General features: G+C 34.3%; 1 protein-coding gene across 3 annotated transcripts in view; it reads left to right on the top strand.

Moving 5' to 3' along the window:
• The window catches only part of fat3a (FAT atypical cadherin 3a), a 140,969-nt gene extending 127,205 nt beyond the window's left edge, over positions 1-13,764 (top strand). The window contains exons 27-30 of one of the 3 annotated variants that reach the window (XM_052576896.1): positions 2,922-3,032; positions 4,081-4,140; positions 9,035-9,070; positions 10,525-13,764. In XM_052576896.1, coding sequence (XP_052432856.1) covers positions 2,922-3,032; positions 4,081-4,140; positions 9,035-9,070; positions 10,525-11,033 — 716 coding nt within the window. In that variant the 3' untranslated portion in view covers positions 11,034-13,764. The remainder of the gene's footprint in view (positions 1-2,921; positions 3,033-4,080; positions 4,141-9,034; positions 9,071-10,524) is intronic. The other 2 variants (XM_052576897.1, XM_052576898.1) reach the window with 2 other exon arrangements.
• The last annotated feature ends 836 nt before the right edge of the window (positions 13,765-14,600 follow it).

Raw genomic sequence — 14,600 nt, 5'->3', positions numbered from 1 at the left:
TGTTGCATGTATATGCTTGTGCAAATCATTTTGCATGCATTTCGCATATATCCATTTAAAAAAATTAAGAATATTCAAAGGATCTGTAATATTATTATTATTATTATTATTTAAAGTTGCTGATTCATCCATCAGTTTTTACTAGACATAATATATATATATATATATATATATAAATATATATATACATATATACATATATATATATATATATATATATTATTTTTTTTATGACACTATTAATAGTTTATTTGAAATTGCGTGTGAATTATGCTGACAACAGTTGTAGTTGTTAAAGTGTATTGTGGTTGTGATGGAGAAGTGTTATGCGAGCTTGAACACGATGACCCTCTCATTAAGAAAATAAAACGTTTCTCGCTCCAGGCAAAATCAAGCAACTCCTCTCCGCATCGCTCACATGCTCTGTTGTGTTTGCACGCATATGTTTATGCATGTTTATGTGTTTGCCAGTATGAATTTATCAGACGGCTTTGATCAGTTCATGCCCGCCAACTGTGAAATCCATCTTTCCCTTAACATGTTTTATTTAAACGTCGCATTTAACTGCATTTAACCTCACGCAGCTCAGAGATTGGCCGAGATCTGCCGTTTCACACATCCTCGTATCTCAGTAACCCCCTGAGGCTTTTTGGCATGCACATTTTAATATTCAGACTCTTAATGAACCCTATGGCAGCACTAGCATTGGCACAGCATTCAAACTGTATGCCGATGTATGAATGGTAAAGCGACCTATGACTGTTTTCAGCGCAGATAACACGACCTGCTGCCAGATTTCACATTATCAGTGTACGCAGTGGCAGAGCACTGCACTTTTATCTTCTTAAACTCAGCTCCGTTTCCTGCTGTGTCAGTTTAGGCAGACACGCACAGGATCTGGGGGAAAAAGCTTATATTTGTTGAAACTGTTTCCACCTGCAGCTTCCCACTAGCTAAGTTCATCTTTGTTAATGGTGTTTTCTGTAAATCAAATCAAAATATGGTTTCATATGAGGGTTACAGCCGAAATTGAAAACCGAGCTTCAGGTGGAAACCGTTTCATGCAATAAAAGCTTTTCAGATTTTGCTGCGTTTTAATGATGCTTTTTGTAAACCAAATCAAAAGTCACTTTATTTGAAGATGACATGGAAGTAGACCTGTTATTCTATAAACCGTCCCCCACAGAATCAGCAGAACTTAAGCTGAATTGAGATACCTGACACTGAAGTTCTACACATCCCTGTGATCTGAATAATGAATTTCAGCATGTTAAAATCCACTCCACAAAATCTACAGATTTTTTTACCCCAAAATCAGCGCTGCGAATGTGGAAAATGACCCTCTAAACTGATTTTTAAACTGTTTTTTTGTATGATTTATTTATTGATTTATTTATTTTTATTTTTGCATTTTGGTTCATATGGAAGTCTGGTTCCACCATAGAATAAAAAAATACAATTGCAACATTATATCTCACAATTCTGAATTTGTTTCTACAGTTAAGAGAAAAAAACTCAGAACTGTGAGATACAATCTCAGAATTTTGAGTAACAGTATTATAGAAATATAAGAGACAAAAAACTAAATTATAACAGATAGAAACTCAGAGTTATGAGTTAGAATCTCAGAATTGTGAGATAGAAACTCATACATTTTAAGAGATATAAAATCTAAATTATGAGATATGTAAACTCAGAAATATGAGGTATAAACAAGGAATTATGACCGATATAAACTTAGAATTATGAGATGCAATTCAGAATTATGAGATATGTAAAGAGAATCATGAGATATAAACTCGCACTTGCACTTCTGGTAAATTTGAATTCCAAAAAAAAAAATTTTTGATAAAATTTCACAATTATAATTTCACGTGGCAGAAACGGCCTTCCTTAGTTTTACATGTTTGTTTTATTTTCTGTTTTGTTTCGGTTTTTTGTGTTTTCTTTAAAAAAAAATGGAATATATATATATATATATATATATATATATATATATATATATATATATATATATATATATATATATATATTAATAATAATAATAATAATTAAAAACTGACTTTTTTTGTTGTAATACATTTTAAAAAGTAATTTATTCCTCTGATGCAATGCTGAATTTTCATTGATTATCAAAAAAACATTTTAAATGTGTATCCTGTCACTTTTCATCAATTGAATGTGTCCTGGCTAGATAAAAGTATTAATTTCTTTCCTGACCCCAGGCGTTTGCATTGACTCTCATTGTAGCCACCTGGGATCTTAAACACAACTTTATTTCCTCAAGGACCAATAACCAAAAATTGTAACTTCCATTTTCATACATCTGTTGCCCTTTTTGTGAGTATTATACATCAGGCGATCTGTGAGTGGCCCACGGGTGTGCTTTTGAGAGAAAAAGAAATTTCTTTAAAAGAGTATAAATCTTCACATCAGGAAATACCGAGCGAAGAGCGTTTATGGAAGTATGTATTTGCAGTCCATTTACTGGAGAAGCTGATGTCAAAAGCCATTTTCCCTTTGGTATTAAATTCTCTCCCATCGGAGTCCTCCGAAGCTTTTTACCACCCATAATAACTTCCTTTTTCATTTTCTTGTGGTTTGCGGTCTCTCCCATTCAAACCCTCTTAGGTCTTAAAACTCTCCACCTGTGAAATACAAATCGAGACAATTATACGCAGCTGTTATAAGCAGCCATTTCCATGACACCATTAAAGCAAAGATCAAAGGAAAAATGTCTGGGAAAAGAAAGGAATTGAAGGCCAACATCAGAAGAGAGCACTTCTCGGATACAGAATGGCGTGGAGATTCGCCCACAGCTGATGCGCACAACACATGTGTGTGTGTGTGTGTGTGTGTGTGTGTGTGTGTTTACTGTAAGTTAAGCTGTGATTGGTTGTCGTCCTGATCTTTGTGTTCAGGGAAAGTGGATTTGCTGGAAGAGGTCACATGTTTCTCTGGCAGTAACAAGGGCAGCAACTCAGAGGTCCAGTCGCTGAGCTCCTTTCAGTCTGATTCCTGTGATGATAACGGTAAGTGTGTGTGTGTGTTGCTCCTGCTCATTGTGAAAGGTTAAAACGACATGCGTCTTTCCTCAAGACTTTTCATGCAGTCATCTTCATTTTCCAATTTCCAAGATTTTTTTTTTTTTTTTTGAGTGAGGTGTGCGTGTTTGTGTGTTTGTTTGTATGTATTAAGTCCATGACTTAATACGCTTTTTGTTGTTGTTGTTGTTTTTACAAACTTTAATAAAGCAAAACATGTTGATTCTTCATGTTTACTTATTTATGTATTATTTGTCATTTAATACCTTAATATTGAACTTTAAGCAATGAGACATGAATGATTCTCAAATCTGCAACAGAGAATCATGGGAGTTGTAGTTTTGTCACACGGACCTGTTGCCTTATAATCGGTAAAAGTATTTTCTATCAAGAATTATTGCTTTATCAACAGTACAAAATGCAAACAAGCTAATTCTGTAATTGACATTGACTATTATGATTTATTGTAATGCATACCAATTTTTTTAAGTCTACTGATTTTAATGTTTTTTATTGCTAACAATACAGTTAAAGATTATTTTTGTTTGTTAATATATATATGCCAAATAATAATTAATAATAAGACTATGATAATTAGAACGTGTACATTAATATTTTAATATTATAATTATGAATAAATAATATCTCACTTAAGCATGCATGACTATTGTATTAAAAAGTTAAATATGACATTGCAGTGACTTTAATTAATGCTCATCTCAACCAAAGATTTGAATGTAGCAGGTCTGTGTGTGTGCGCGCGCGCGCGCGTGTGTGTGTATGTGTGTGTGTGTGTGTGTGTTGGTCACATCACCATCTCTCCTCAGATTCGCTGGAATGATGTCATGCTTGCCTTTCATTGGTCACAGCTAAATTCATCTGCAGCCGATCTGGCCACAGAAGCTTCTGCAGTGGACCAACAGTGTTACCGAAATTGTGGAGTTTATTCTTCTGTTTGATTGGCTTGTGTGTGTGTGTGTGTGTGTGGGTGTGGGTGAACGTTTCTGACTGGTCTTCATTGCTTTCTCTTTCCAAGCTTCCATAGTGACGGTAATTCGGCTGGTCAATGATGCAGTCGACACGATTGAGAATGAAGGTACTCTTTCCCACCGCTGGACTCTGAAGCATCTTCTTTAAAAGCGCTTGAAGTCTCATGCACAAACCTTTAAACACCCTTTTTTTCTTTCTCTCTTTTTTTTTTTTAGAATTACACACATAACCATTTGCTTAGAAGTCAACATGTGGAGCATAGACTTTTATTAGGGCTGTCTCTCACTTAAATAATTCATCTCATTTTATGCAGATTAATCATTTGAAGTATTCATGATTAATTGCATGTCAATATTTGATACAAAAAGCCCTCAAGTACAGATAATAAAAAAATATATATTTTATGTCCATTTCACATTAAAATGTATTTTTTTTTAAATATAAAATAACATTTTTTATAATAATCCGAAATTACTTTCAATTTACAGCCCTATTTTTAATGTGAAAATTATTATAATGATTACACAACCTATCCCTTAAAAGAAAACCTTTTGAACTTTTAGTCTGCAGTCATTATGATTTTACATTTAACTTTTTTTTTTCTTTTTTTTTTTTTTGTTGAAAGCATTCTCAAAGGGTTTTGTCTGTTTTAGCTTTGTTCTTCTCATTTCTTCCCCAAACCATAGTTAAGTACACTACAGAAGTAACTTTACATTATTAAATACTAAGAGTGTGTGTGTGTGTGTGTGTGTGTGTGTGTGTGTGTGTGTGAGAGACAGCATTACTCATGAGAAGAAACGTCACCCCACTCAGCAAGATGATCGAGCAAACACACACACACACACGAGCCCCTGCTCAAATATTTTCGCTGACGAACTCACACCTACAAACACATCCCCAGATCATATATTACCCAGAACGGAAGAGCACAAATCTTGCAAACACACACACACACACGTTTGAAGTTGTAAAAAAAAAAAGCTTTTCAAGTGTATCTTCAAAGCTAGACATGCTAAAGTAATGTAGGCTGATGAGCCTGTTTGAGTTTTCCACTTGTCCTTTGATTCAGAGGTTGTAAATCTAACAAACTTCTGAATCTTGAAACTAGTTCATGCTGAGACATCTCAAAACTAGTTCAAATTTACATATTTTTAAACCATCCCTTCATTTTGTCAATGTACTCTTCTTTATTTTAAAGGTCCATGCAATATATTTGTATAGTTTCATTTGCCAATACAAAGTTCAGTTAGCATTAGTATTCTCATACTGTTCATTTCTTGAAGTGCTATTTTAGTATTATTTTATTGTTATTTTAGTACTATTGATATACTTTTATAGTATTTAGTACTATTTTGAATTAGGTTTTATTTATTATTATATTGATGGATTTGAAGTTTTTGTAATTTTGTGCTTTTGTTATTTTTATTTGTTAGTTTTTTACATTTCTGTAGATTTAATTTATATATAAGTTTTAGTCATTTTAGTACTTTGAATTAAATTTATTTTAAATTATCAAATTTGTTCCTATTTTAATTTATCTAGTATTCATTTTATTTTATAGTTTGTTTGTTTTTTAAATAGTTTTAGTTCACAGTAACAGCACTGCTTTAAAGTGGACTAAATATACTTAAATAATATAAATGTGAAAAATGGCACTTTTAAAACCAGCTCACAATGACAAATAATACACCTATTTGTTGTAATAGCTGATTAAACTATTTTATTATTATTGATATGGTCATTTTCAGCTAACTAGCTTATATTTTCCATCTGACCCTGGAGCACAAAACCAGTCTGAAGTCTCTGGGGTATATTTGTAGCAATAGCCAAAAATACAAAGTATGGGTCAAAATTATTGATTTTTCTTTTATGCCAAAAATCATTAGGATATTAAGTATGGAAGTTCATGTTCAATGAAGATATTTTGTAAATGACCTACTGTAAATATATCAAAATGTAATGTATATGTATTGCTAAGAATTCATTTGGACAATTTCAAAAGCAATTTTCTCAATATTTAGATTTTTTTGCGCCCTCAGATTCCAGATTTTCAAATAGTTGTTTCTCGACTAAATATTGTCTGATCCTAACAAACCATACATCAATGGGAAGCTTATTTATTCCGCTTTCGGAAAAGGTATAAATCTCAACTTCGAAAAATGTACACTTAATAGGGTCACATATTAGGATTGCTTTACATGTGTTTTAGTGGATATACTTTAAACAGTCTGTAAACTGATATTATATTCATATTTAGTCCAGAAGGTTTTGTTCTAACGATGTAAATCTAATCTTATGAATGTTGTGGCATTGTGTGTGTGTGTGTGTGTTTGGGAGTGCTTGATTTTCACAGTAATTGACTGCAGACTCACTTACTTCTCTTGGTTCACATTTAAATGACATTTGAGCTGTGAGCTTAATCACAGTCAATCAAACACAACGATGAAGATCAAACATGAGCACTTTAATAAGCTGGGAAGGAATGCACACATTTTTACACCATCAATCTCTCTCTCTTTCTGTTTTCACTCTCCATTATCTCTCACCCTTTTAAATATTGACCATGGTATTCATAATTTCCCTAATATACTAGTTACTGCAGTTTTTATTTAATAGTAACAATAAACACCACAAGCTGTTTTTTTAATATCTATAATAGCTTTAATTTAGTTTTATTAATTTCAGTAATTCAAGCTAAAACAAGCAATGTTTAATTAGTAGTTTCAGTATTAGTAATTTTGTTTTGCACTTTTGCCTTTTTAATGTTTTCTTCTTTCTTTAATGTAGCTTTAATTTACATTTATTTTGGTTTTAATAATTTTAGAAAATCAAGCTAAAAAAACTTAACTTTAGTCATTGTTACTGTAGTTTTGCTTTTTAAAATAATTCTGTGTAGCTGTAATTTATATTTATTTTAGTTTCAGTAATTTCAGAAAAACTAAAAAGAAACCAGATTATTAGATTTAAATTTCTCTGTATATTTAATTTATATTTATTTTAGCTTTAGTAATTTCATTCAAACTAAAAGGAAATCACATTTAATGTTTTATGTTGTTGTCATTGTTAGTTGCTTTTTTAATATTTCTATGTGGCTTTGATTATTTATTTTAATTTGAGGGATTTTATTAATACAAATGAAAAAGAAACCACTTAATTTTTTAACGTTTTCATTACGTATGTGCTTTTGCCATTGTTAGTTACTTTTTAATATTTCTATGTAGCTTCAATTACTGTTTATTTTTCTACCCCAATTCCAGAGAAGCTGAGACGTTGTTTAAAATGCAGTCAAATCAACAATCTGTTATTTGTTCATTCTCTTTAACTTTCATTTAATTTACAAAAGTACAAAGAAACAATTTCCAAAGTTTTCACTGACCAACATAAATGTATTTTATAAATATGTGCAAATTTAGTTTTTGATATAGATGGCTGCAACACACTCCAAACAAATTTGGGACATATTTACATTAAACACTGTCACATCAACGGTCCTCATTGTTTGGGAGTTGAGGACACTATTTGTTAAAGTTCTGCAAGCAAACATTTTGTCCAGTCTCGTCTGATACAAGACTTCAGAAGCTCAGCACTCTGTGATCGTCGTTGTCTGATTCTTCTTTCATCATATATTTTCGATAGAAGTCTAAAACATTCACTCTGTGTCTACGAAACCACGCTGTTGTAGCACATGCAGAATGAGAGCTGGCCTTGTCTTGATCTAATAACCATGGACTTCCCATGAAAGACATCATCTTGATGGGAGTATATGTCTCTGTATAATCCCAGTAAATGGCTCCATGTCAATAGTACCTTCAGTCACCCATGCTGTTTGCTCTGCTGCACTCATATACCATGACAAACATTTGCTTTTGCTTCTGTCACTAATGAAAGTCTGGATGGTCCCTTTGGTCTTTGGGACTGAGAACTCGAAATCCATTTTTCCTGGAATCAAGTTGAAATGTGGACTCATCTGAGTACAGCACACATTTTCGCACATTTCTTTTTGACTATCTGAGATGAGCTCTGACCCGGAGAACCCAACAGCATCTCTGCATAGAATTGATGTTTAGCTTTCTCCCTGAGTAACAGATTTCAGTTGCATTTCTTGATGCAGAAGAAGACTGTGGTAAATTCAGTGGTTTTCTGAAGTACTCCTGAGCCCATGAGGCTATATTTAACACAGCAGCTTCTTATACAATGCTATCTGAGGGCTCAAAGGTCAAGCACATTCAACTGAGGTTTCATACCTCGCCCTACATATACTGTGTTTTCTCTGGATTCCCTGAATCTTTTCACAATATTATGTATGGTACTTGGTGAAAGACCTACATTCTTTGCAATTCTGCATTGCGGAATGTGATTTGTGATTTGTTTGACAACTTCTCTTATGAAATTTGCCACAAAGTGATGATTCATGATCATGTTTGCAAAGGCTGAGATGCTCCTCTTATACCCAAACATGATACCTTGACCTATTACCAATTCACCTGCTTACTGTGAACCGTTTCAAAACCATAAACTATATTCTATAAACTTTTCACTTTTATTTTGCCTCTGTCCCAACTTTTTTGGTATGTGTTGCAATGTGTTGGAATGTGGAAATCTTTTTTTTTTTTTTTTTTTTTTTTTGTCAATTAAATAAAAGTTAAAGAGAATGAACAAATCAAAGATTCTTGATTTTATTGCATTTTACAAAATGTCACAACTTCACTGGATTTGGGGTTTTAGATTTATTCATTCTTTCAAAAAAAAAAAAAGAATGTTTAATTTTTGCAAGGGTATCACAAGCAACAATATATCACAAAACACACAAAACAACACAAGTACTTTTCGCAGAAATAAATGTCAAGTATGATTTCAAAAGCATATCTTGGTGGGATGTTAGTGCATTTGCATATGGTGTTTGTAGACAAACACAGAGTTAGGATGGGTTTGGTGCTGCCCCACAAATCTATCTCTCTTTCTCTTTTTCTCTGTCTTCCTGCTTCTTTTCTGCCTGCCAGTGTCCGTTATGGATCAAGGTCAAAACTTCAACAGAGGTGATTCACGTTCTCTCTCCTGCTTTGTTCAGCTAAATCTCCCGGAGTTCTTGCCCTCCTTCCTTTTCAGACTTTGTTCTCTGTCTATTCCTCCCTCTCTCGCTCTCCCTTTCCGTATTGCTGACAAACTGAGCTGTTGCATTCTGGGAAATGTCACATCATCCAGCAGCGAGCTGCTCTTTGCCGACACACACACACACATCAGAGTACCTGCAGTCCTCCGTCACCCCTTTCCTCTCTTTTTCTCGTCTGTCTCTTCCCCCGCAGTGCTTCCATTGCTGACTTTGTGTTTTTCTTTTGTTTGATATTGATGTTTTCTGATAGTGAGGATTAGGCCGTGTACAGTGTGTGTGTGTATGTGTGCGTGTGTGTCCCTGCGCTTCTGTGTTTCCATGCATCGCTGCATGCAGTCCTCACTCTTTTAATTTGCATTTTTTTATGAATGTGTTTCGCTTGTCAACAACGTGTCACTGACCTCTGAACCTTGACCTCTTGTCCTGGCTGTGTCTTCGATCACCTCGCAGGCATGTCCACTCACTACAGCAAGACCTGCATGTGGAGATGCTCAGTGTAATGTTTCTGTCCCCACCAAAACTCAAATGGATTACAAATGGGCAGCTGAGACTCATTTGAAAAACGTGCCTGGGGAGACATTTCTGAAAAATTATATTAGTTGCTTTCTGCAGTTTCTGTAACACTTTCAAAGTGAAATGAGTTCAATTTTATCCAAAACAGATGAACATGTTTGTGGAAATGTTTATGTTGGTTGTTGTATGAATTGATACATATTTGTTTCAGTTTTAGTTATTTTAGTATATCAGTTAATTTCCAACTAAATGAAAATGGGAATTTTTGCCTTTCCAATTAGGTTAAATTGCTGAAATTATGTTAAATAAGGTTTATATTTTTTAACAATTATAATAAACCCGGTGAGTCGTTTAAACAGTAAAACGTGTTTATATATGTATATATATTATTATTATTTATTTTTTTATTATTATTATTATTTTTTTTTTTTTAATGAACCAGAAATTTGAGAAAAAAAATGTATACAAAAATGTTTAACAGTATTGTGCAAATACCTTTTTTAATTGATAAAAAGGAGAATATGTCTTTATTAATTGATAATCCGCCCCAAAATCATAATTTGTGCAAGCATGAATAAAAGTTGATGGTGTTTTACTGACACAAGTGCTGGACACTGCGGTGAATTGTATGTATAGGTACGTTTTTTGCAAAAGCATAAGCACGTTTTTCCAATGAGCCTATGTTGCAAACGGGAGACCCTACAGTCTTAACAAATGCTCCGTTTGGGACAGGACTGATGTCTAACCTGTTAACCTCCCTTCAGAATGACCAAGCATGCAGCCCTACATGATTACGTTCCTACCGAAGGACCCCTTAGTTGTTTGCCCACTCGATTTTTACTAACTTCCTGTTTCCTGTTTCACCAGCATACCACTGGGACACTTCTGATTGGCTGCCGAGCACACGCTTACCAGACATCGAGGAAGTCCCCACCTATGAGACGGGTGAAGTGGGCGTGGCCTTAGAATCTGACTATTACCTTGGCGGATTCGATATCGACAGCGACTACCCGCCTCCTCAGGAGGAGGAGTTTATGTCCCAGGACCAGCTGCCTCCGCCCCTTCCCACTGAGGAATACGACACCTCACCCGCCAATCAACCTGTTTCCAGGGAGAGCACTCTGAGCGGGGACCGCAAGCCCCGCCCACACTTTCACCCCAGCCAATACCTGCCTCCGCATCAGCTGCCACTCGGCTCTGCGGGGGAGGAGTTTAGCACTTTTACAAGCAGGGAGGAGCGTCTGTCCGTCAATGCCTCCTCTGCCTCCGACGTATCCTCCGTGCCCTGCGGGTTTGAAGACTCTGAGACGGGAGGAAGCTTGGATAGTTTGGAGGACACGCACATGCACCCACATACACAGCAGACTGAGGTCTGACACGCCACCTGCCAACTACAGACACAGTTAGTGACGTTAACAGGACGTGTTTTCCCACATATAAGACACTAAACTCTTCGTCTGTCTCAGTTGTAAGACAGATTCGGTCTGAAGACTAACTCTCAGTGCTGCCCTCTGCATGAGCAGCTCAAATATAAAAGCACAGGAAGTGGAACCGGAAGTGATGTCATGGTTGGGGACCAGACGATTAAAGCAACAAGAAGCGTCATATTGAACGGAGACCAATGATCTGTAGACATGTTTTCAGAAATTGCCTGGTGCATTTCATTATTTCTTCCAGTTCCTGATTTGTTTGGTGCTGTGTTTGAAATCTGGATCTGTCCTAAAACCTAGTGAGCCGCCTACCTAGACGATATTTTGCTGCCTTCTAAGATATAAATTGTAAGTTTAAATATTTTTTTTTTTAGAATTGCATAAAATTAAATCCTTTCTAGTTACATATTTTAGATTATTAATGCAAGGAATAAACTTACATCTACATAGAATAGAGAATGACAATCAACTATAATGACAATAAACAAAATACTAAAAGTAATAGAAAAAAATTATATACAAAGCTATTACATTTTATTTGTGTTACACTTTTTTTATTATTTATGCAGAAACAAAACTTAGAATTACATGCAATGAAGTATGAAAAAATATATATACTAATAGTTATACCAAACCTGCTGTAAGTAAATACAAAACAATACATATGTTTTGTTTAAATTCAGTTTAGATATTTTTATTTGAATTGTATAAAGTGACGTCCTTTGTACTTAGACTTTTTTATTTATGCATAAACAAAACTTAGAATTGCGTACAATAAACCTAAATTAAAATTAGAATTTTAAATACAGCATAAATAAAGTAGTAGCTCACATATACATCCCTGAATGCATTGTAAAAGAAAAAAAACCTTATCCAAGATGAAGAGATATACTCATTTAATTCAGAAAAATATTAATAAAAATAATGTAATTTAAATATGACTTTTAGTTATGCAATATTTGTGTAAGTTCATACACATTTTTCAAACTCTACTGAAATCAAATGTGACTCAAGGCTCAAATTAAGCTAAAAATAAATCAATAAACCAGCCTAAGGGGGTCTTCAGGTCTTAGCTGGTTTAAACTGGTTCAACTGTTTTCCCAGCAAGCAGATGTTTAGCTAATGTTTCCCAAATGCCCAAACCCGTTCTAAAACCATCCAAAAAGTCCAGCTTGGCCAGGCTGGGAGACCAGCCAACCACCTTAGGCTGGTTTCAGCAGTTTTTTGTGTTCAGCGGGGGGGCGCTTTGCATCAAACTTGGCAGTTGAGTTGCTTTCTTTGTAAACCGTTCCAAATCGCTCACTTATAAGGGTCCATTTGAGTTCGGATGCCACCTTAGAAGGCAGCTCACTAGGTTTTGCAGCCGATCTTGTCTGTGTGCACAGGTGGACATATATATGAAACCGTTTTCTATAAACAGTCAAAAAGCACACAAGTTTTATGTATCTTCCCAATATTTTTTTTTTTTTTTTATAAATGCATTTACTTTTTTGCACTAAACTGATGGATATGTTCAGACTTACAGCGGCCCTGTCTAAAATAATCCTGTCATGTCACATTTAAGGCCCTGGACTGGTAGCAGCGTCGTCTTTTGTGTGAAGCATTAGTGGTCCTGAATAGCACTATTTTTCAAGCTGATCGTTTTAGACGAGCGTTTTAAAGGAACGTGGGCAACTCTCTTCTGTAGCTTACGTCTCCTCTTTTTTTTGTCTTGTCAAAACATCACGGTAACATATCAGAAAGCCATAAGCAGAAGAATATCATCAATAATGTTTGTGTTCGCAGGCACTTACAATGCAAGAATGACACATGCCTGTAGCACGCAGTCCAAAAACCTCATCCGGTTCTCAACCGACCCAAACCAGAGAAAATAGTGGAACGAGAGAGCGAAAGCAATAACGGCAAGTCAGAAAGAAGGAAATGCCAAGTCCTGAAAAGGAATACTGAATAAAAGATGCAGGGAAAGAAAATGTAAAGAAAGTGAAAATCAATAAAATATAAATCAAAATGAGAACGAGGGAGGAGAGAGAGAGACGGAGACGTGATACTGTGGACCAGCTTTGGATTGGAAAGGCGTATAGGCCTGAAGGGAACAGGACTGAGATGTTTGGCGTGAGCTGATTTCAGAGCTTGCACTGTCATTTTGAATGCCATTGGGCGGAGCGTTTTTTGTAAAAGCTGTAATTTTGACGGCAATTGTTGTACAGTGTATATACGTAAGTTGTTCAAATGCAGATTTTGTAGATATTGAACTGCAATCATGGCAGGGTTTGTGCACCCAGCAGATGAAAAGGACAAACACGCAAACTCACGTACTTTCGCTGGCATTTTTAACAGATTTGCGCATCTTTTTTTGCAGCTGCTTTTTACCTTTTTTCAGAATATGTTTCCCCGCCCCTTTTTTTAAATTGTATTTTTGTTTCCATTTCACTGTGTTTATATTCTAGAAAAGGGAATTCCTCTACTCCTGATGGATTTGCGCAGGGGGTTTTATTTTTATTCATTTGTTTGTATTGTTTTAATTTCGTCTTTGATTCGTTTTGTTTTGTTGACCGTGTAAAACAGTATTAAAACATGCTTGTTATACTGTACGTGTAAAAATGGTTTTCTTCACTCCTGGATTTTTGTTTAGTTTGTTTTGTTTGGTGTTTTTTTTTAAATCAATGCTAAAATTAAAGTATATGTACAGTATATGACTTTGAAGTTTGTGGGTAATTTATTTCAACGCAACATGAAATACTGTAAATGTCTCATCTTATCTTTTTAGTTCACATGCTGAGAAAAAATAGGTAACATTTTAAAGTAAGGTCTGATTAGTTAACATTAATTCATTGACTAACATTAAAATGCGTTAATATATTTTAACGCTAGTTAATAAAAATAGTTAGTTCACGGTAGCTCAGGTCCATTAAATAATATTAACAGACACATGTTTTGATTTTAATCATGTATTAATGTTGAAATTAACATTAAGTAAGATTAATACATTTTATTCTTAGTTCACGTTAACTAATGTAGTTAACTAATGTAAACAAATGGAACCTTACTGTAAAATGCTACCAAAAATATTCTTTAAAATTAAATATATAAACAGTAACACTACACAATAAGGTCCCATTATTTAATTAACTTAGTCAATTTCCATTAATATAATTAACAGATTCAACTTTGGATGGTAATATATTAGGACATTTTGTAATTAACAATACATTTTACATTTAAAATTTTAGCTTAAGATTTAAGCTTTAGAAATATTTTTCATTGTTAGTGTGTTAACTAACATTATTAATGTTATCAAATGTAAAGTGTATTAACAAATATGGCCTAGTGTGTCCAGTTTTAATGATCTAAACAAATTATATTTGATCAGATTAAATCCTGCCTCACATTATTTCCATCTGAATAATGTCTTTCTGCAGGTAAATGTTTCATGTCTTTACACCTAAAAGCATTGGAAATGTGATACGTTGTGTGATATTTTTGATGTTTTGACCCAAACACACATAAAAAAAA

Source organism: Carassius gibelio, chromosome B15 (assembly GCF_023724105.1).
Source record: "Carassius gibelio isolate Cgi1373 ecotype wild population from Czech Republic chromosome B15, carGib1.2-hapl.c, whole genome shotgun sequence".
Classification (NCBI taxonomy): Eukaryota; Metazoa; Chordata; class Actinopteri; order Cypriniformes; family Cyprinidae; genus Carassius; species Carassius gibelio.
The sequence above is the reverse complement of the archived record's forward strand: the minus strand, read 5'-3'. Positions and strand labels throughout refer to the sequence as shown.